Genomic DNA, 24302 nt, shown 5'->3' with positions numbered 1-24302 from the left:
AAATTTGAATAATATACAGAAAAGATTTAATATATTAAATTCTTCAGAGTTCGAGAAAACTCGATGATTATACAGAAGTACATTTTATTATACATTTTGAAAAACGAAATACATACTTAGAAGTACAAATAAATAATTATTATTATCACTATTAGTTATCTCAGTAATGAACAAATCTAAATAATCATAAATTATTGAATTAAATCCACACCGTAATCTTTTATTTTATTCAAATTAGAACCTGGAAAATGGACTATGTTATTTAAATTTTTCTGCGATCTTATTATCTTTTTATAATTTCTCGAACTTTCTATAAAAAATCTATTTCTCATATTTTCTTCGTACTTAATTCTCGGTAATTTATTACGTGATAATTTTTTACTTGGTGGTAATTGCATTTTTGAATTGTTCACAACATTCATTGTTCCAAGATCTTCTTTTGTATCGTTCAAAGTATTCATTTCTTTATCATTTATATCATGTTTATTTTCTGCTTGTACTTTAACTTCATCATTTATACTTTGATCATCGACATTTTCTTCCAATTCACATTCTAGATTTATATTTATAGGCTTTTTATCATTTTTTTGCTTACGTTTTAATTTTTTTTAAGCTTATCATCGACTACTACACTTTTTTTAACATCTACAACAACTTCATCGACTTTATTCAATGATACAATCGTTACATCTTTTTCTTCTTCTTCTTCTTCTTCTTCTTCTTCTTCTTCATTTCTATGTTTCTCTTTTGATTTTTTTTTTTATTACTTATCTTTTCTATAACTTTTTCACAAATAATATCATCATCCATTATCGTGTGTTTATCTTTCTTTTTAACTTTTTCTTTTTTCTTCGATGAACTATTTAAATTTTCTGATATTTGATTAATGATAGTATCATCGATCTCTACTTCGTGATTTATATTTTTATTCTTTTTCTTCTTCTTCTTCTTCTTTTCTTTTTTAATCTCTGTATTATTTTCTTCAATAATAATTATACTAGAATCTAAATTGTTATCCGAATTTTCAACTTCATTAACATTGTTTGTACCTGCTGCTGCTTCTTCCAATGTTTCTTCTATCGTTTCAAGATTAGACATTCTTTGTTGTTTCATTAACTTTTTATTATTCTTTTTACTTTTACTCTCATTAACTTTATTATCATTTAATTCATCGGAAATTAAATTAATGTCCAATGCTTCATTAATTATACCAATTTTATTCGAAACGTCAGTGTTAACTAATTGTTTTTGTTTCTTTTTATTACGTTTTTTAGAATCAACTTCAAATTTATCAAGTGTACCGGTATGTTTCTTCTTTTTATTAGAATCTGTACTGTATTCCACATGATTATTAAATGTTACTCGTTTTTTTTCTTTTATTTCATCAGTTAAATCTAATGCACCATTCGTAACGCCAAGATTTATTCTTGAAATTTCAAATTTGTTTGTAACATGACTTTCATTATTATCAATATCTAAATCAAGAGCCATATTTATAAAACCTTCATTACAATTTTGATCATTGTCATCAATCTTGATCTTTTTTGCACAATTTTCTTCCTCATAATCTAAACTTTGCATCATATCATTTTCAATTGACGATGAATCCCTTCCTTTTCTCTTCTTCAAACATTTTGTATTCTCTTGTAAAACAGTATCATCATCATTATTATTATTATGTAAATCTAAAGCAGGATTATCAAAGGTATAATTACATTCGTTCTTTGGTTTATTGTTTTTTTTCTTGTTAGGACTTTTGGATAAAAATCCAAAACCTCTGTGTTGTTCAATTTCATCGTCAGCCTTATCTACAGAATTTCTATTACTATTATCTTTGTCTTTAAGAAATTGCAAAGTTTTCTTTTTAAAATAATCGGTAATACTACCCTTGTTTATAGTAATCACACTTCCTGAAATATTTTCAACGTTTTGTTCAGTATTTGTATCTTTTTCTTGTGTTTCTTCAATTTGATTTTCCTTATTCAAAATATCTTTATCTCCAAGTATATCGGCTAAATCTTTTGCACTGTATTTCTTCACATCTTTACCTCGTGTAAATTTTTGATAGCTGTCAAGTGATTCATCGATTACAATTAAATGTATTCAATATTTACATTTTACAAATAATAATAATAATATAATATACATACTGTACTCGTGCACGACTCTGTTTAGATTTTAATTCTAATGATTGAGTAGTAGTTCTAGAAGTTTCAACATTTATTTTCTTTATCGTATCAGAATTTGTATTTTCATTTAGAGAACTCAAAAAATCTTCAAATGCTTTCTGATGTTCTGTCCATGCCTTATCTTCTTCATGTTTAAAACCAATACCTTTCAAACAACTCAAAACTTGGTTAGATTTGTACAATAATTATATTTTGAATGTACTTATAAAATATTGTACATACCAACTGAATCATTTTTAACTTTAACTCGTACATGCTCTGTTGTACCCTGTTCATTAATACCAAGACCCTTGCCACTTGTCCAGCCCATTTTTTCTAACATTCTTTGTCCAAATTTATTGGTATCTAAAATGGTAATATATTAACATAACATAACCTATTGAATTATAATATATTTTATATATATATATAACATTTATAATAATATTAATAAATTTAATTATTGATTAAAAATAAATTACAAAAAAAGACATATAATAACATTATTATTCTTATAACATTTAATTGTTATTTGGGTTTGATTTTTTTTTCCTTTTTTCATACCATTGCTCCAATTATTCCCACGTGGATTTAACGTCCACTTTTGTTTTCTTCGAGTTTCTGCGAGCATAGACATATTTTATTTGATGAAATATCTTTTTTCTTTTTTTTTTTTTTTTCAAAAAATTATATCTCATAAGTGTGTTTCAAATTGAGGTTATGATAAACATGTGTCATTAGTACTGCTGCTTTGGTAAAACAGGTTACGGTTATAGGTTATACATTGGTCGTTACCGGTTACATATCATTCGAAAAGAAGTAAATTTTAAATTAAACGATAGGGATTTTTTTTTTCTTGCAGTAATAACATCAGTCGGGAAATTTCAAGTTTTCATTTGGTCAAATTGTTTCACACTTGTTTTGTACAAACGTTAAATCCGCGTGCACAAACAATTATTATTAACGTAACTTTGGTAATGGGGAGTATATCGTAAATCTAACAAGTGAGACTCTTATTATACACTGAAAACTGTAAAAAAGATAATTGTCATTGCATTGTTTGACAATGGCCGACAAGATAAAGGTCGAATATGGCTTTGAATTATTACAAAAAACTGTTGACAATGATATTCGTAAAAAAGAAGATGCAATTATATTATTGGTGCATTGGTATCTCATAAAGTGTGGCTTTAAATGTCTAGGATATGGAATTTCTGTAAGTATAATTGAAATATTATATAATAAACATTTGATTTATCCTTATAGGAGAGAAATATTACAATTGGACAGACTATTGCGTGTCATTTTTTATCATTGCATAATATTGCACTATGATTTAACCTTTTTAATCTGTTTGCGTTATCAATTCAAATCAAATATGTACGATTATGCACCATTTCAAGAAATGATTAATAATTATTTTATTGATTATTTCAGAAAACATTTGAACCATCTGAAAAAGGCACAGAATTACTTCCAGAAGAATGGAACAAGGGTTCTAATTATAAACTGCGTTATTTAAAAGATGGCAAATTGTTTCTTTTTTATGGAGTACAATCTGATGAAGATATGGTTATGAATTTATTGGTAACATTAGAATATATAATATTTTTTCAAACTGTTATGTATCTTATTCTACAGACTGTTATTTTAATAAGATACTTCTTTTGTTTTTGTTTTTGTTTTCAGAGAATAGAAGATGAAAAAATAACAAATGTGAATTTTCCATTAGCACAAACCGTCAGTGAACTTCATGGTCCATTAGAAGTAATGATACCATCGTATTCAACAGTTTTATATAAATTAAATAAAGAACTTATAGAACCTATAAATCCAAGTAATTGTAAGGAACAATCAACGCAAACATTAACTCCTAATGTTGAACGTGAATCTAGGGATATTCATATTGATCCACCTCCTAGGAATCCTTCACGACATTGGTAATATATTTGATATATTGATAATTTTATTCATTTTTAATAATGATATTTTTATTAAAGGATACCTGAAGAAGATCCAAGGAGAGTTGGTGGAGCAGATTTAAATCCATTTGGAGGAGGTAGGGGTGGTGGTGGTGGTGGAATGCTTTTTGAACCATTCAGATGGGGTACAGATCCAAGAGGAATTGGTGGTTTAGGAGTACCTGGCAGATTACCACAGTATGTTTCCAAAATATCATTTCAAAATTGTGCATTATTTTGTTTAGAGTTTCACATTTAAAAAAAAAAAAAAAAAAAAAAAACAATTGTTGTAGAGGAGCAGTGCCACCCGGAGCAAGGTTTGATCCTTTTGGACCACCTGACGTAAATCTAACGCCACGTAGATCACAAAATCCTGACAACGATGAATTTTCACCTCCAGGATACAATGATATGTTCATGTAAAGAAAAGGAATGCTCAAGTTAAAAGGATTATGTTTAATTAACAAACATTTCGTTTTGATAATTATCAATTTTTCTCATTCCTTCATTTTTCCACTTATTCTCTTCTTTTTTTTTTTTTTTTTTTAATTTAATTAATTGATTATTTCTTGTTTGTTTTTTTTTTCTTTTTTGTAATTATATTGTTTAAAAAGAAAAATTGATTTCATGTGATTTTATCGTGAAGTTATGTATAATAATAATAATAATAATAATAATAATAATAATTTTTATGAACCATGGGATCTTTGTAGTATGTAGAAACATATTTTATTTTAAAATCTTTGTGTATGATTTTTGAAAATTATCGTCAAACATTTATTTATTTATTTATTTTTCTTTCTTTCTTTCTTTCTTTTCCTCACAAAAACGTCTTCTGTTCTTTTTTTCTTTTTTTATTTTATTACTGATGTTTACAATATAACAAAACGATTTTCTTATTTAGTTTTAATTCAATGTCAATAATATGGTGACAGATAGTAAATTACATTAACAAATTAAATATATAATAATAATAATAATTATAATAATAATAATAATAATAATAATCTTGTTAAAATTGCGCTAACTCGTTTAAAATTGATTTATTTGTTGCTTAATCAATTTGAAAGGGACAAGTCACACGTGTGACTTGTTATTTCCCCTTATTATTTCATATTACGTCCATGTTTTCAAAATAGAGGATATTATTTCTTTTGTTACCTAAGGTTTTTGTTTTTTTTTTTTTTTTTAGTTTCCTGTTTCTGGTTATTCACATTGAATGAAAATTTTATTTGAATATAAAATGAAAAAAAACAAACAAAAAAAAAACTCGTAATTACACAAAACGTGTGATTTGTATCATGGTGGTCACCATCATGAAAATGGTAACTATCAAAATGATTTACAGATAAAATTACATTACTAATAATAATAATAATAATAATAATAATAATAATAATAATAATAATAAAAAATATGTCTTTAAAATTGATTAAGACAAAATATTTTATATAAGAAGCGATTCGATTCATTTCTTCGAGTGCCATAATTATTAAATATGCATAATTAATTATTATTTCTGTGAGTACTCTCTCTCTCTCTCTCTCTCTCTCTCTCTTTCTCTCTCATTAACTAGGATCGTTCTCCATTTTTTTTTTTTTATTTCTTTAACACATACTTTCCTATCTGCCCCAAAAAAAAAAATCTTTTACAATTGATTAAATTTATTATCTTGGCAGATTAATTCATTTGAAGAAAGAAGACAAATCAAAAGCACAGAAAAAAGAAAATCACAAAATGGTGGAAAGAAAATTAAGATTGGATTTTTTTTTTTAAACACCTTTTTTTTGTTTCGGTGCTTTTATAGAGATGAGAACAACTATTTTCTTTTTTCTTTTTTTTTTTCTTTCATATTAAACTTAATTTAGATATATTTATAAATTCTTCTTTAAAAATTCGATTTATTATCTCTTTCTTTCACTTTCTCTTTATCTTTCTCTTCTTTTTCATTCTCTCTATCTATCTATCTATCTATCTAAATATATATATATATATATATATAATTTATATATATACGTCTTCTTTATACAACGTTAATGCAATTATTTATGAAAAATGAGATCGCAATATAAGTCCAATTAAATTTTTCCATTTACTTTGACTCTCTCTCTCTCTTATAAAAAAAAAAAAAAAAAAAATAAAAATAAAAATTGTATCACAGATAAAAAATTTCTAAAATCAATCCTTTTCTTTTTTTTTATTTATTTTTCCATTTGTTTACTTCATTGACGAAGAAGTAAGTATGCCGCTTGAAGAAGTGAATCGACGTATGTATGTATATATAATAATAATAATAATAGTAATAATAATAATAATTATAATATTAATAATAATAAAACTAAAAGCAATAATTAAAAAAAAAAAAAAAATGAAGTACATAATACGAAATTTGAGAGAGATGGTAACTTTTTCAAAGAAATATATAATAATAATAATAATAATAATAATAATATCAGATATACCTAATGATTATTTAAAAAAAAAAAAAACAAAATATATATTTAATTAATAAATTCTATATATTTTTGTTGTTGCTTGCAAATATTTGCATGACTTAAAAATAATGTCATTTTGTTTTTGTTTTTTTATTATTATTATTATTATTATGAATTTAATTACGATAATTGAACTAAGGTAGGTGTGTATGTGTGTGTGTGTGTGTGTGTGTGTGTGTGTTAAGCGAATTAGAATTAATTTTTGAATTAAATTGTATGAATTGAGAGAACAATTCGTTTGTTCACAAGTTTTAAGAAAAAAAAGGTGACCTTTTTTTTTCTTTTCTTTTCTTTTCAATTATTATTTTTAAAAGTTAATTAGAGTTATACGAATTATAATTAATTAATAATCCCTCGTTCCATCCGTACTCTGGTAAAAAATATTGCAGTTATTTTCAATCTTACAAAAACAGGAGGTGTGTATGTAAAACCAGATTAAACATTTCATTTTTAAAGTCCGTGATCGTTCGGGTGAATGTGTACACAACACAACACAACACCAACAACAACAGCACGATATTTTGTACAATATTACATACATACTTACATACATACATACATATACACATGCATGCAGCAGCATCATCATCATCATATACTTATTAGAGATGCAGAAAAAAAAAAATATGTCTTTAGTTTTATTTTCAAGATTATTGATATAAACACAGGCAACTCTCTTCTTTTATGTTTTTTTTTGTTTTTGTTTTGTTCTTTAGCAGTCATTTTGTTAATGAAAAAAAAAAAAAAAAAAATTATACAAAAAGATACGACAAGATTGACCAAAAAAAAAAAAAAAATGTCAATAGTCGCATAAGAACGTATCAATATATATATATATTTATATAGTTATCAGAGCTTTTTTTATAAAAGCATGGAACGGACAATAAGGAACGCGAATAATTAGGACGCGTTAATTATTATTTTGTTGTTTATTATTAAAAAAAAATATGTGTGTGTGTGTGTGTTCACGTTCACGATTGATCGACGGACTATTATTAAATGAAACGAATCTAATCTTTTTTTTTTTTATTATTATTATTACATTCATATTATTATTTTAGGAGTGAAATTTTTTCTAATCTTTTGAACACAGTTTAGTGTGGCGTGTAGTAACATCGACAATTCTATCAAATATATATTTATATTTATATTTATATATATATATATATATATATATATATAGATACTATATAGATTTTTATTTATACCGGGTGAGAATAATTAGAAAAATTTATTTTTCAATTAAAAACGCATTACAGTTGTTTATGAGACACATTTCTAAAATTGTATACATATACATATATTTAAATATATATATATATATATATATGTATTATAGAACGTAGGATGTTGTTGTAAAATTATTGATAAAATTGTCGTTGTGCTACGATAAGTGATATACAGCTCTGGAGTTTATTTAATTATCTTCGCATTGGTTTCACAATATTTTGCCGTTCAAGTTAACGCAGATTCCAAGTCCAATAAGATTTAAGAACACCCACCATTTTTTTTTTAAGGCATTCCATTGGAAATGCAACGCAATCTCTTCCTTTCTTTATATCTTTCTCTATCTTTATCTCTATCATCTCTCTCGCTCTTAATCTCTCTCTTCCTCTTTTTTTTTTTTTTTTTTTTTGTTATTAATTACCGCAATTATTTAATCTAGTGTTGTCAAGAACGGTCGAGATATCCTCTCTCTTACATTATATATTATATATTGTACAGATTAGGCATTTTCTCCACAATGGTGATGGGTACATTTAAGTACACGTACAATGGGAAAACATTGCGTCTTTTACAGCAGCTTCGCTAAATATTTTTTTTATCTTTTTTTTTCTTTTCTTGTTTTTATTATTATTATTATTATTATTATATTGCATGAATCGCGCGCGCATTCTTTATTTTTTTTTCTGTTTTTTTTTTATTTTTTTTTATGTCAGCTTTCAAATATTTTACATTTTACAGCTATAAACATTTTTTTTTTCTTTATTTTCTTTATTTCGTTCTTCTTCTTCTTCTTTGTTTTTTATTTATTTATTTATTTATTTATTTATTATTTATTTTTATTATTATTCCTCTTTTTTCTTTTGTTTTTTTTTATTTTTTTTTTAATATCTCAAGATAAATGGGTAAGTATTTTCGTTATAAGAATAAAGTGTGATCGTTTTTTCTTTTTATTTTTGTCTTTTTTTTTTTTTTAGAATTTACTCTCTGCAACAATTAGGTTATTTATTTTTTTGTTTTTGCTTTTATTTGTTTGTTTGTTTTTTTTTCTTTTCTTTTCTTTTCTTTTCAAATGATCTTCTCGTGTGTTAAGTCAAATAAGATAGAAATAATTAATATTATTATATTGTTTTAGCTTAAGTACCACACCTTGTCGATCTATGCCTTTTATTTATTTATTTATTTGGTTTTTTTTTTTTTTTTTAATAATAAATGATCAATTTTTTTCATTATTAATATCGTAGAAGAGAAGACTCTCTTAAAAAAGAAATAAAAAAAAAATAATAAACAAATCAATTCTGATTTTTCTATCTTGCGTTTGCAAAGTGCGATACTTTTTTTTTAATTTTTTATTTACCCCCCCCCCACCCCATCCCACCCTACCCCTCCTAAACGTCGTCGACAACGAAAATAAATTGATTGTTTGTTTTTTCTTTTGGTTTTTCATCTTTTCCTCGTTATTAATAAAAAAACAAGACTAAAAAAGCAAAAAAAGTCAAATAACGAATTGATTTTTTTTTTCTTTCTTTTTGTTTAAACATTAAACGGATATATACATGGGTGCTATTACAATGCTTGGTATGTGTTTGTGTGTTTGTTTTATGTGTTGTGTAATATTGTATGTAAGATTTATCTCGGAAAAAATCTTATGCGCCATTTTGTATTGCACGTAAATTCCTCGGGAAAATAGCTGCATCATTTTTATCACACAGCTTATTTATATTAGTATAATCTCAACGCGAAAGGAACCATGTTCATCATCATCATCATTATCATCATCATCATCATCATTCTCATTATCATCATCATTCTAATCATCATTCTAATCATCATTAATCATCATCATCATCATCATCAGAGATCGATCGGTTTAATAATAAACGATAAAACATTCCAATTCAGTCGCACGCTGAAATATATTTTTATTTCGTCGATCGTATAACGTGATGTTGTGTTGTACTAATATGTAAGTCTGTGTGGATTGGCCTCCAGAACTCTCTAACAAAATAGATCGATAGTTATTCCGAAGTATTATTATTATTATTTGTATATTATAAAATCAAACGAAAGATAATAAAAAAAGAAAAGAAAAGAAAAGAAAAGAAAAAAAAAGCAAACAGGAAAACATAAATCAAAAAAGTTAACACTAGATATACCCAGAGACGACTTGTCATTTTGAATTGATCGGAGAGCGCCATTTTAATTCAAAATTTCAACTTCGTGTTTAACACTTGATTTCTGTAAATAATTTAAAAATATCTATTAACATTATTATTGTTACAACATTTTTTTTTGGTTATTTTTTAAAAGTAAGCAAAGACTGGAAGCCACAAAAAGTATTTTTTTTTTTTTTTTTTTTTTTTTTTTTTATTATACACCAGTCATTTTGATTAGTGTGGTAGAAAATGGTGGTATATCTAGTGTTAAAAGAAGATGATCTCAGAGTATATATTTTATACAATAATACAATATTATTTAATTATTATTCAAATGTGATTGAAAAATTTGACAAAATATATATATATATATATATATATATATATATATATATATATATATATTGCGCAAAAATGTATTATTATTATTATTATTAATTTATTTATTATTTCTGTATTCGGTAATACTCGTTCTTTAATGTTAGAGGGTGTACAGTTCTTACAATATAAACGCTTATTATTTTGTCCTATGGAATTCAATATGGGTTAAGTATCAAAAATAAATATACAACTTTCGTAAATGAAAAGTGCCACGATTTAAAGCACCTGAATTATTTTATCTCTCTCTCTCTCTCTTTCTCTTTCTCTTTCTATCTTTCTCTTTCTCTTTCTATCTCTCTGATTGCTTATTTTAGACACGTGGGATGGTATTTAAACATCGCCCATTGGCAATGACTCTCATGTTTGGTTGCATTTCCACTGGTAGGCCATTTGAAAGAGTGTCGGGTACAATGTCACTTGTTTTATTTATCAGGCGAGGAAACCCATATACAATTTTAAGTATACCAATCAGTATGAATATTATTTTTAAAGTTCATTTGAAAAAGATCGTTTTTTTGTTGTTGTTTGTTTTATTTTATTTTTATTTTGTTTTGTTTATCCTTTAACTTTTCTTTCTTCTCCTCTTTTAATTCCTCCCATAATCCTTTTCCTTATTATTATTACCTTTTTTTTTTGTTTACTTTGTTATATTTTTGTTGATTTTATTTAGTTTAAATCTACTGAATACAGCAAGAATTTTTCTGTCCATTTTTGAGCTTCAATCGCGATTTGGGACGATACTTCTCAAGGTAGGCCAGCTGTTTTGCATTAATAGCGCCTCGCCTTTTCCTACAAGAATTATTTCAATTATTATTATTATTATTATTAATTGAAAACAAAAAAAAAAGAAACGATGATAATTTAATTTTCACAATATCAAATAGAGAGAAATGTTCACAAATATTATTTTGATTAATTATTATTGTTATTATTATTTGATTTAATTATACTAACTCTCTGATCAGAGCAACAGCATCCTCGTATTTGAGACCCAATTCGATGAGAGCTAGGGCAACTAATACAGGTGCTCTGCCGAGTCCTGCTACACAGTGTACCGCTACACAAGCATCAGGTGTTTCACGGAATCGATTTTTCAATAATTCGAACCATTCATCGACTACCTGTAATTATAACATTCTCATATAAAAACCACAGTTCATAAATGTGCCGATAATAATGATAATTGGATTAATTAAAAGTCAACAAATTATGAACAAATTCAGATTTTTATGATTATCTTTATATATCACACACAAATATTTGTGTATTTTAATCATAATTTTATCGACACATTCAATACATGAACACATCTACATGAAAAATTAGAAATATTTTTGGATATATAAACATGGTGGTGGTATTCATATTTTAACAACGTTGTAATTGGAGATTCATATTTTGAAATAATACAAAAATATTGATTGGTGGTTAGCAATGGTTTTCATTGTTTTTTTTTTGTTGGTAAAACTCTTGGGAATATCCTACCACCATAATGAAATAAATTAAATTTAATGACCTCGTTTGGTGGAAACGTCCCATCGTCGAATACCAAATCTATGACATTGATCCCTTCTGTCTTAAGTTCTTCAACTTTGTACGTTGGTTCACAGACTCTCACTACTTCTCTCACATTGTGCTTTTTCAGTTCCTATATTAAGAAAAAAAAGAAGATTACAATTTTTGTTTTGTTATATTATAATACAAAATATATATTATTTTTTTTTTTATTTATATTGCAAGAAAGTAATTTCGATTTTCTAATGTGAAATAAAAACTCAATTGTTTCTATACAAAAAAAAAAAAATGTTATTTAATATATAGTTGTTTTATTTAATTAATAAATTACTATTAAATAATAATTTCTATACAAATGATCATTATTTTAATTAAATATAACTAAATTTTATTAACTTTCTATACAAAAAGTGAATTTTTCATTAACATTAGATATAAAAAAAGAAATTTTCATTGGTTGAGACGTTAAGTTTGAATCAAATTTCGTTTGATTCATATTTACAATTATTAATAATTGTTACCAAATAATTATAAATAATTAATTAATTAATTAATGTAAAAAAATGTATATTATGTAATATCAATTAATGTAAAATATTTGTAATAATATTAACACTAGATATACCACCATTTTCTACCACACTAGTCAAAATGACTGGTGTATGTATACAAAAAAAAAAAAAAAATGCTTTTTTGAAACTTCCAGTCTTTATTTATTCTTTAAAAAATACCAAAAAAAATGTTTAACAATAATAATTATTTTAATAGATAAATGGATTTATATAAATATTAAATAACAAAACGCATAATTATGTACAATACTCAAATGTTACATGAAGTAGACCATTTTGAATTAAAATGGCTGGGGGGGGGTGGGAAGGGTCTGGTATATTTAGTGTTAAATAATTAAAAAATTCTAACACATTAACAAAAGAATAACTAACAAACAAACTACTTATTGGTGTAAGCCGAAATGACTTTCTTACCAACTTAATTATATTATAAATTAAACTTACTTGAATAAAAGTATGAATGGTCTGATCATTGGGCCGATCAGTGATGAGGAACTTCATGTTTTTGTATTCAATCTCGGCGGGCGCCGGCCTGATATCCTTTACCCTCATGTTGCTCATTTCCTCCTTACAACTACAAGTGTATTAATTTATCCTCCTTCTTCTTTTTCCTCACTCACACTTATTTAACGTGTGTGTGTGCTTATTAATTATCCTTTTTTTCTCTCCCGTTTTTTTTCTTGTTTTGTTTTTTTTTTTTGTTGAAATCTTTTTTTTCTTTTTTTTTTTGCAAAAAATGTGCCACACACGGTAATGCGAAGCTGGGCTTAAATTTGAAACAACTTAGCCCATAGATGTCAGTCTTATAAAGTTGTATTTTTTTTTTTCATTTAACTAATCGAATACTTTGTTAAATCTTCTTTTTTTTTTTTGTTTTGTCGTTAATAATTATTAATTATTATTTTTTTCTTCTCTTCTGTTCTTCTTTTCTTTTCTCTTTTACAGAGGACAGAACAGTGACGAGGGGATGGGAGTAAAATGGGATGTTTTACATGTGTAGATTTTAAGGGGGGAGGGAAAAAAAGGGGATGATTTGTTGAACGCGAATTTCGACGAAGGATTAGGGGAGGGGATATTGGTGAGGACTAAGTTACATTAGGCGGTGTTGATATGCGATTTTATTATTCCCACCAATGGGATGTATCCTTCTTTCTCTTCGACTAATATTCGGAAGATTATCTGTAAATGTGATAAATGAACAAATTATAAGATTTATAATAATATAATGTAATATATAATTTGAATAATTAACACGTTAGTATCGCCATTATTTGGGTGAAGGGTGGGGGGTTCGTAAGGGGCCTTACAACTCAAAACATGAATGACGTTTTTCTTCTACAAATACTGTAATATAAAATATACAAAATGAAATATATTATACAATATATTATATTTTTTTGATTAATTTAAGTTAAGAATTGTTTTACAGTTTAGAGGATAGGGGAAATTTGGGTCTCATGTGAGAAACTTCAATCAAATCATGGTGAATCATTAACGTGTTAATATGAATTTATTGATTATTTTGATATTTTACCTATTTGGCAATAAAGTGCTCCTGGATCAGGCGCGAATAATAATCGGTGACTATGGCGTTTGCATTTATTAATGTAAATTAACAATTGTTTCTATTAAATTCTTCTAATGTCTTGCGTGATGACTAGCTGATGATTTTTATTTTTCTTTCTTTCTCTCTAACAATACACACTTTACGATGATGATTCAAATAACTTTGAATATCGTCGTCGATCACTTTTCCCCAGGATGATGTTAACCTATCTCAATATGTTTGTTTGTTTGTTTTCTTCTTTCCTTCCTACCTTCCAACCTTCCAACCTTCCAACCTTCCTTCCTACCTTCCAACCTTCACTCCACGCTTAAATGATACCTGATGGTAGGTGGTGTTGTCCACGATGCTTTGACGTATCTCTCTATTTGTGTTGAGCCTGGCAGTACTCTGCGCTATCCAGCTGAAACTCCATGTATGTGAGGATGCACTCACTAGGAAACTGTAATGACAACAACAAAAAAAAGAAAATTAAGGTTAGTTAAATATTCAATACAAATTTTAGGTATTCAATCAATTTTATATTAACAATCATAACCTAACAAACAATTTTTGTTTATAACAAATTTCTAATGTGAGTAATCAAATGACCTTTTAAAGAATATAACCTATAAATAATATAATATAAATAAATATATGTATTGTATAGTACAACTATTGTACTATATATATATATAATAATAATAATAATATTAATAACCTATAAAATGAAACTCCATGTATGTGAGGATGCACTCACTAGGAAACTGTAATGACAACAACAACAAAAAGAAGAAAATTAAGGTTAGTTAAATATTCAATATTAATTTTAGGTATTCAATCAATTTTATATTAGCAATCATAACCTAACCAACAATTTTTGTTTATAACAAATTTCTAATGTGTGTGATCAAATGACCTTTTAAAGAATATAACCTATAAATAATATAAATTATCTATAAAATAATATAATATAAATAAATATATGTATTGTATAGTACAAATATTGTATATAATTATATATTATATATTGTATATAATTTTTATATTTTTGTATATATAATATAATAATTTATAATTATAATATATACAATAATAATATAATTGTTATATTATTATTGTATATATTATATATTGTATGTAGTATTGTATTATATATATAATAATAATATTAATATTAATAACCTATAAAATAAGATCTATAAAAAATATAAATATAAATATATATATATCTTATAATATAAATATACCTTATAATGCGGAATAAAATTTTAATTAATAGGTTATGATAATAAATTATTTTCTTTTGTTTAGAAATTTATATAAAAAATTAATGTAAATCACATATATCCTAATGTAAAACAAGATTTTTCAATCAATTGATTATGTTGGTTATGGTAACTAATTATATATATATATATATATTTTTTTTTATCTAAAAATTAATATAAGTTTTTATAAGTTTTCCATACTTATGTTAGTTGTTTGAATGTTTTAATTGAAATATTTTTTGTTTTATTTTATTTTGTTTTGTTTTGTTTAAAAAGTAATACGTTAGAATAAACGAGAATTGTATCCATTTAAACTTTTAGGCCTTTTTGCGTTGTGTTTGACTACTTTCAATCCAAGTTTTAAAGTTTTGCATTGGTGCCAAAGAAAACAGACAGACGATTTAGTTTAACATAAGTTTATATATCACCCCAAGACGTCGTGGAAGAATTGTGTCCTGGTTTCCGTTTCAGTTTAAACCTCCCTCTTGGTTTCTATATCTTTGGGTGCGTCCAATGATCGTTTGAAAGAGGAATGTCTAGGTCAATATTACTCTAAATTTAACTACTAATAATATATATATATATATATACACACACACACACACACACACAGACACATGTGTATAGAAAAATGAGAATATTTTCTTTTTTATTTGAATATATGAATTTTTACATTTAAATGTTGTTAACAAACTATCATATGACTAGTGTTGTTTCAAATGTGAGTCAAAAGAATTTCTTTATATTTTTCGTTTCTTTCTTTTTTAGTTTGGTAATAAGATTTTTAAAATTACACCTTGTATATTGTTACAATAATAAAATAGAAATAATAATAATTAAAATAACATTAATTATAAATGATTTTATTTCAATTTTTAAATAAACTAATTTCTAATTGATGTTATTTTCATTTTTAGGTTATATCATATGGTTATGGTGGAAAAAAAAGTTAATATTTGTTTAATTATTATATCTATATATTATATATTTACATTGTTAATGTAATATAATTATATTATTATAAACTATATTACAATATTACAAATATAATCATAAAAAAAGAATTAAATTATATCTAAGTATGTATGTTTATCTTTACTTAAAGTTACATCTTATGTTTTTCTTTTTTGCAATTAATTAAAATACTTTTAGATTCGACTATTAAACAATGCCAATTTAAAATGATTAAAATAACAAATTAAAAAAAAAAAAAAAAGAAAGGAAGACATTTTCAACGAATCATTGTCACAATTTGTTAAGTTAAAAGAGATCAACTATCATTTGACTCTGAAGTTCTTTAACTCTGAAGTTCTTTAAGTCCAGTCTGTCTTAGAGAAACTATTAGTTGACTTAATGAATGAAATTTTGCTAAGTTCTAATGTCTTATATAAATTCTTTCACGCATGTGCCAATAAAATGAATCGTCGAGTTTCAAAGATCTAAAAAAAAAACAACGACGACTAAGAAGAAGAAAAAGATGTAAAAAAAAAAAAAAAAAGGTAAATTAAAACAAATAAAAAGATCAAGATAGAAGGAAGAAGCTGCGGTTAGTTTCAACGAAGTGAATAAGCAACTTCACACAGCTCTCTAAAAACCCGATCCAGGAGAGAGAGAGAGAGAGAGAGAGAGAGAGAGAGAAAGAAAAAGAAAAAATAATAAAATAAAAAAAATAAAAAAAAGATTCACCGAGAAACAACCTAGAAACCTACTTCAGGTTCAACCCGTTTAAACGTGAGTGAAAACACCTACATATATATATGTATACAAGTAAATATATATATATATATGTGTTTTAACATGACTTGCCATCATTTGTGTCGCCATTTATCGACACATATCACACCACACATGCTGCTTTTGAGAAACAATTACTTTTCCTTTTTTTTTTTATTTTTTGTTTATTTTATAAATTATTATTCCTTTTCCTTATTTCTCAACTAACCACCACCACCCACTTTCATTTTTTTTTGTATCATTGAAAACTTGAAACCAGAATTTTCTTCAAACTTGCCAACAATCTTTTAATTTTCATCTTCAAAAGATTGATCTCTTTTCTATTTTATCTTGAAACGAGTATACACTTGTTAAACTATTTTATTATTCTTATCATCACACGTTTGTCTCAATTTACAATGAAAATAAAAAGGATAATAATATTCTGATCGATAATTGAACATCCTCTTTCCTATCCTCAGCCATTTTTACCTTTTTTGTACGACACGTGCTTCCAAATGTGTTCCATATATTATCCTTCATGGAAAATACAACGTGTCCTTCCTTGTGTGTATGTGATAATGTTTTTATTATATATGTATGTATGTATGTATGTATGTATGTATATACGACGTAATGGTGTACTTAAAGTGATGTACATATACGTGAGTATGTGTGTGTATGTCTGTTTGTTTTTATGCACTTTCAAACGCGTGGTTTATCTTTGGACGGGGATAACCAAACAAAAATACACATTCGATGCGCATATTTAAAAACATTACCTCATACTTCAATATATCTCGTTAGTGTAAATACATGTAAATATATATATATATATATATTTTAAGTGAACGATATAAAAAAAAAAAATTGCTTAGCAAATCATCCTGAATCATCTCTAACAAATAATTTGCTTTATAGTTCTAATTTAGTAAGTTGATTTACAAAAAAACGTTCCAGTATCTTTTCTAATTCTATTTTAGTATCTATCTATTTATAAATAAAGATTTGGTTAATTAATATTTATTTTAATTATTATTATTATTAAATATTTAATAATTATAATATATATAATAATATAATAATTTTAATTATATTATTAATAAAGGATGTAACCTATATATGTTTGCACTTATTATTGTAATAATTTATAATAATATATTATATATATATATATATATAAATTATTTATTAAATATATATAACTATATTAAATTATATATTTATATTATAGTATTAAAATATAATTATATAATAATATAATAAAAATATTATCATATTAGTGTTAATGTATCACAGTTAGCAAAAATTAAATATAATATTTTCATAGAAAATTTGATTGTGTATTTTATTCTATTAATATTATAAATCTATATATATATATGAAAGATTGTATATATAGTTAAGTTAATAAAATTACAATTTATACGTTTAATTAACAGAAATCGTTGAAATGTATTTAAAAGCATCGATAAAAGCAGTTCTTTCGTTCAGAAGACTGAGAAAGGCAAAGAATGAAAGAACTCACGGGTCACATAGCCAACTTGATTGCCTTTTTTTTTTTTATAAAGAAACCCTTTAACATGACAGTCAGACAGACAGACAGACATCTAACCAGTCAACCAACAAGAAAGAAAGAAAGAAATACAAAGAATTTAATAGAAGACAATAAAGATTCATTAACACCATACTTGGTTCAAATATGTCAGAACATTCCTTCCTACCCCCTACCCTCTACCTAATAACCAATTACATTAAAATGCATTATTATTTACCAAAAAAAAAAAAAAAATATAAACAATACAAATATGATAAATTTTTATAATTAAAATATGTTGGAACATACTTCACATTTTCATCCCCTATCAAATAATAACCAATTATTAGTTTATATTTTATATAAATAATATAAATAATATAAATGTGTTTGTAATAGATTTTTAAAATCGAAAAAAATTTAGGAATTGAGCAAATGATGGACATCTCTGTGTGTGTGTGTGTTTTTTTATCTTTTTTCAATTATACTTAGGATTGGTTGTCCCATTGCCAACAGGAAGAAAATTCTCGAGTAAATATATTTTTACTGTAGTGGTGGTATTGGTACACATATACATATGCAATATACGCCCACGATGAAAACACACACACAACTTTTGATCTACTTTAAATTGTCATGCTCGAAATGATACCTGTCACGAGTCAACCACCACTACTAATACCACCTTTACCTCAAAACTTAAATGAAATTCTGATGATTGAAATGATGACGATGATGAAGATAATTATAACAGAATGATTTTATTACTTGATCATTGATCAAAGAATATATTTCACATTTTGATTTTTATAATTAAATTCTATTTCTTTTTTTTTTTTTTTTTCATTATTATATACCTTGACCCTTTTATTATTCCCCATTTTCTTGTTTCTCTGCAATTATATCTCGTTAAGTCTTTTTCTTTTTTTGAGAATCATTTCTAACGAATCACACAAATGGTTATTAAATAGTAATAAACGTAGTGATATAAAGTATACGAGAAAGTACAGTTATTATAAAATATGTAGAATGAATTGACAAACAAAAGACCTTTATTATATTTACGAAGAAAAGATAGAAATAGAAGTGCCATCTTTAAAGCTCGACGTAATTGATTTATTAAACGACTCTACTCTCTATACTTTAACAACTCCTACTCAATTTTCGATTTTCTCTCTCTCTCTCTTTCTTTCTTTCTTTCTTTCGTTCTCAAGATCGTCGTGAAAAAGACGTAATATGACGCCAAAAGCAATTGGTGGTTTCTCTCTTTCCTTTTCTTGCATCATTCACGATCCGTAATTAATAATTTTCAAAATATGATCAAAGAAATATAAGGAATTTTTGATTTCATTTAAAATATGGTCTACCATTTTGTTTTGTTTTTTTTTCACAGAATTTTTCGATTTTATTCAAAATATGATTTACCATTTTTTTTCTTTTTCAAAAGAATTTGATTGATTTGTAAATAATAAATAAATAAAAAAAGGTGATTTTTATTTTGTTGGTTTCGTTATAGTCCTGGTTGTTGATGTTGTGAAACAACCAGGGTGGAATGATACCAATCTTTATTCTTCCTTCGTTTTGAACCATGTTTTCTTTTGAGACAGAAACCATGTTGTGTTATAACGAAGGGGGTAATTTTTGTGTGTATTAAAAATGGTGATAGGATTTTTAAGTGTATTTTTAAACGAAGTGTATGTGAGAAAAATGCTTGAATAACAACAACAAGGAATAATAATTAATAATAATATTTTCCATGAAAAACAGAATTGCAATTGATGGGAGGAAGAAGTTAAGGAAAAACACGTCAATGAAAAATCTTACAAGAGAAAAAATGCGTGAAACATCAGAAGAAGAGAACGGGTCACCCATCCATTCACAAAGTTCTGACGCAAGATGCTTGACTTAGAATAGCGGAAGCTCAGATTTCTCATACACTACACCGACTATCACCTGTAGAAATATATCTACAAAATGTTAATATAATATTATATTATATTAAATTAAATACAATTAAAATACAAATATAAATAAAAAAAAAAAACCAATATTTTATGACAAATATTAATATTTAATATATATTATTTTATAAATTAATTTATAATTTATATATTAATAAATTTATATAAATGTAAATTTAATTTAATATTAAATTATATGATTTTTAAAGTTACATGATGTTTTACAGAATATTAATAATTAAAAAAAAAAAAAAAAAAATAATAATAATTGGAGAATAATTAATGCATAAAAAAAAATTGTTCGTAGTTGATTTTGTCAACGTAATTTTTGATTCGTCGTAAAATTCATTTCACATTGATTTATAATATAGTTAAATGTTAAATTTATTATATTAACATTATTTAATCTAGTTAAGCTAGATACATGAAGTCTTATCAAGTTTATTCTTCATTAAACATTGGTCGTACATGACACACACATATGCCATAAATAGAAGTTTAATTATTTAGCATGATTTGTTACACTTAAACAAAAGATTAAAACGTAAGAAGAAGTTATACATATAACTAAAGATAGAGATGAATAATTGTATAATAATATCTATCAGTTCATTTTTTTTTTTTAAATCTAAAAGTTTATATTCAATTAAATCAATCACAAACACCATAACTTTACTCTCTATCACCACCACATTGTCCATTATTTTAAATCTAATGTGTGTTTCTATGTAATATAACAATAATTATAAATAAACTAATATAAATGATAATGTTTTACGAAACTTATAAAAAAAATAAATAAAAATGTTGTGGAAATTGTAATCAAAAGAATTACACGAATTAATTAATTAATATCAACGTTAATTAATTTTTTTTTTTTGGTTGGTTCAATTTAATTAAATTTAATTAAAATAAAATCTGTGATAGAATAAAAAAAAAAAAAAAGAATATTCTATGTAAAAAAATTATCGATAATAAACCAACCAACAGCGATTCTCCAAAGTTGCGTAGGAATATTCTATTTTTTTTTTAAATAAAAAAAAAAATATTACGTTTTAACATAACACGCCCATATTTGTTACGTCAAATACATTGCAAACAGGTTATTACATTTACACATATGTGAATGTGTAGAAATATTATTTGATACGACACTTTGCATGTTTTTCAATGTTTAACACGTTCCATCATCAAAATATTTCCTGTGTTGTCCATCCATCACCCATTATCCTCCACCACCCTTTTACCCATTATTACCTACCACCCGAAACCTTTCAATACTGTGTTGAGTATACATCGAATTTTTGTTTTTTAACTATGAGAATGAAAATGCATCAGGATTAACTTTGATCGTATCGATGGTTAGACATTTTTCTTTTCTCTCTTTCTCATGTTTTTTTTTATTTTTTATTTTTTTTTTTTTTTATCGCCCACAAGTTTTTCTATATAAAGCGCGTGAAACGGATTTGTCCTTGTATGGCATCAGTGTCGTTGAATTAATCTCAACAGTACCCGTGGTAACCGATAAGTTTACGGTAACGATACGTTCAACACGATATTATGGTTAAAGCCAAAAAAATGGTTACATTTTTTTTTTTTTTTTAAAGTATTCACATCTACATATATATAGTTATATAGTGGTATATATATAGGTATACGTATATATTTTTTAAAGTAACTATAGTATACTGTATATAAAATGTTTGATTTTTTTAAGTATTCATATAGTATACATTTATATATATGTATATATGAATAATTATATTAATTTAACACGTTAACGCCGGCGCGTACCACCGGTGGCCCGCATTAGACTGTCTCATCGGGCGGCGCGTACCATCGGTGGCCCGCATTAGACTGTCCCATCGGGCGGCGCGTACCATCGGTGGCCCGCATTAGACTGTCCCATCGGGCGGCGCGTACCACCGGTGGTCAAAATTTTGAAATATATATTAATTTTATTAAATAAATAATTATATTAATATTAATAATAATATTAATTTTATTAATTTATAATATTAATTAAATTATTAAATATAAATTAAATTAATTTTATATATATAAAATATTAACAACAAAAAAAGTGGTTTTACCAAATTGAAAATCCAGTTATTTGAAGTGGTATTTATATATATTAATTTATTTATTTATATAAAAAATATAATTATATTAATATTAATAATAATAATAATAATAATATTAACTTTATCTATGTAAAATATTTATAAAAAAGTTAGTTTTATCGTGAACTGAAAATGTTGAAGTTTTGTTTGCAACATTTTGAAATTTTGAAGTGGTTTATACATATATATATATTTTTTGTTTAAATATAGTAAAATTAAAAAACTGTCGAACTGTCGATTAAAAAAAAAAAACGTGACGAGATGAAGAAGAAAAAAAAAATTATAATTTTGTTAATAAAATCAATATTACTTTTCTCGGTAAAGTAATTTGTGAAATATCTTGTATATGTTGTAATATATTCATCTAATTTTGTAATATCATATCATATTTCGTAAATTTTTTTTTCTTCTCTTTATTTTTTTTTTTTTTTTTTTTCATTATTCGCTATCGGAAAGGTACGAGAAAAGTGTGCGTAATTTAACATCGTATATAACTCTAAAGTAACACGAACTTAAACACGTAACTCAAAGACTAGTTGCTAAATATTTGAGCTCGTGTTACGTGTAAACGTAACACGTTTCAAATAAACTTCACGCAAAACTGACAATTAGGAAAATTGTTACAAAATAATTATAATAATAATAATAATAGTAATATCCAACAAAAGAAAAGAAAAGAAAAAAGAAATAATAAGAAAAGATACAAAAAGTAAATTAACGAATATTGATAGCAACTTTAAAATGCAATTTAATCGTAATTATATTGTACAGAAAATTATCACGAGGAAAATATACGTATAAACATTCATATTCATTATTTTGCATCATTTATAATTTGTTTTCTCTTCTTTTTCCTACTATGTATTTATAATTATTGATAATTCGTGAAACGACTGATTATTATTTAAAGTATTAATCAAGCGAATTGTTCATTTTTTCAGAATTTCTTTTTTAGGTTTCAACAAAATTTTGTAATTTATTTAATCAGATATAAAATACTACACAATTTTAAAATTAAAAAAAAAAAAAAAAAAACAACCAAAAATAGGAAAATAATTAAAAGAATCACACCTGTGATTATAAATATATTATATATATATATAAAATTATATCATAAATAAAAATAATTAAAATAAGAATGACAATATATTTTTTTTTGTTCCACCTATTAAATTTCTGGCAAAAAAAAAAAAAACAAACAAACAAACAATTATCTAACGATTCATTTTTTTTTTCAAAATATAATTTTCAAATTACATTGAATTTATTTTAGTTTATAATAATGTTGTAGTGTGTAATTACTGATAAACTCATTTTTTTCAAATTAATTTTCACTTAGATTAGATCACTTTCATAATTATGGACACATATAATATTTTTAATTATAATTACTATAACAAAAAAAAAAGAAAAAGAATATTTCGACAAACACAATAACACGTTTGAATTAAATTAACAACGTTTGAATTAAATAACAACGAAATAAAATAATTAGATATCAAAAAGGACCCCTATAAATATAAATATAAAAAAAAAAAACAGCATGATCATCAGACTAAGACTTCCCCTTCCCTCGAATCCTTACCCCTTCCCTCGAGTCCTTACCCCTTCCCTCGAATCTTTACCCCTTCCACAAACCTTAATCCCTACCCTTACCCCTGCACCCCGTAGTTTAACAAAGT

At 25.0% G+C, this 24302-nt stretch overlaps 3 protein-coding genes and 1 long non-coding RNA gene across 6 annotated transcripts in view; 2 read left to right on the top strand and 2 right to left on the bottom strand.

The window, feature by feature from the left end:
- Positions 1-9: 9 nt before the first annotated feature.
- LOC107070061 (uncharacterized) lies at positions 10-2931 on the bottom strand. Its single transcript, XM_089171988.1, is given in 6 exon segments — positions 10-610; positions 613-708; positions 744-2068; positions 2151-2334; positions 2412-2534; positions 2733-2931. Coding segments are annotated over 6 exon segments (2220 nt in total). The 5' UTR covers positions 2806-2931; the 3' UTR covers positions 10-191.
- A 65-nt stretch (positions 2932-2996) lies between these two features.
- On the top strand, positions 2997-9965 carry PI31 (Proteasome inhibitor 31 kDa). Its single transcript, XM_015327936.2, has 5 exons — positions 2997-3384; positions 3606-3755; positions 3858-4108; positions 4169-4327; positions 4423-9965. The coding sequence occupies exons 1-5, from the start codon at positions 3235-3237 to the stop codon at positions 4550-4552; spliced, it is 840 nt and encodes a 279-aa protein (XP_015183422.1). The 5' UTR covers positions 2997-3234; the 3' UTR covers positions 4553-9965.
- The window catches only part of LOC107070080 (PRL-1 phosphatase), a 56046-nt gene continuing 40444 nt past the window's right edge, over positions 8701-24302 (bottom strand). For all 3 annotated transcript variants that reach the window (XM_015327943.2, XM_015327942.2, XM_015327944.2), the window contains exons 2-6: positions 14007-14478; positions 12917-13651; positions 11902-12033; positions 11340-11506; positions 8701-11174 (exon numbers count right to left, since the gene is read on the bottom strand). In XM_015327943.2, coding sequence (XP_015183429.1) covers positions 11063-11174; positions 11340-11506; positions 11902-12033; positions 12917-13033 — 528 coding nt within the window. In that variant the 5' untranslated portion in view covers positions 13034-13651; positions 14007-14478 and the 3' untranslated portion in view covers positions 8701-11062. The remainder of the gene's footprint in view (positions 11175-11339; positions 11507-11901; positions 12034-12916; positions 13652-14006; positions 14479-24302) is intronic.
- Positions 14725-15864, top strand: LOC149032621 (uncharacterized). The gene is made up of 2 exons (XR_016176405.1): positions 14725-14819; positions 15608-15864. It is a non-coding gene; the product is annotated as an uncharacterized LOC149032621 (long non-coding RNA).

This window comes from Polistes dominula, unplaced genomic scaffold, assembly GCF_049000335.1.
Source record: "Polistes dominula isolate Pdom_NZ unplaced genomic scaffold, Pdom_raw_medaka contig_73, whole genome shotgun sequence".
Lineage (NCBI taxonomy): Eukaryota > Metazoa > Arthropoda > Insecta > Hymenoptera > Vespidae > Polistes > Polistes dominula.
The sequence above is the reverse complement of the archived record's forward strand: the minus strand, read 5'-3'. Positions and strand labels throughout refer to the sequence as shown.

Bases quoted from the DNA above. Each gene is read 5' to 3' on its own strand.
- PI31 (XM_015327936.2), top strand. From the start codon at position 3,235: ATGGCCGACAAGATAAAGGTCGAATATGGCTTTGAATTATTACAAAAA. The intron at 4,109-4,168 runs GTAATATATTTG...TTTTTATTAAAG, and splicing joins AGGAATCCTTCACGACATTG to GATACCTGAAGAAGATCCAA. The intron at 4,328-4,422 runs GTATGTTTCCAA...CAATTGTTGTAG, and splicing joins GTACCTGGCAGATTACCACA to AGGAGCAGTGCCACCCGGAG.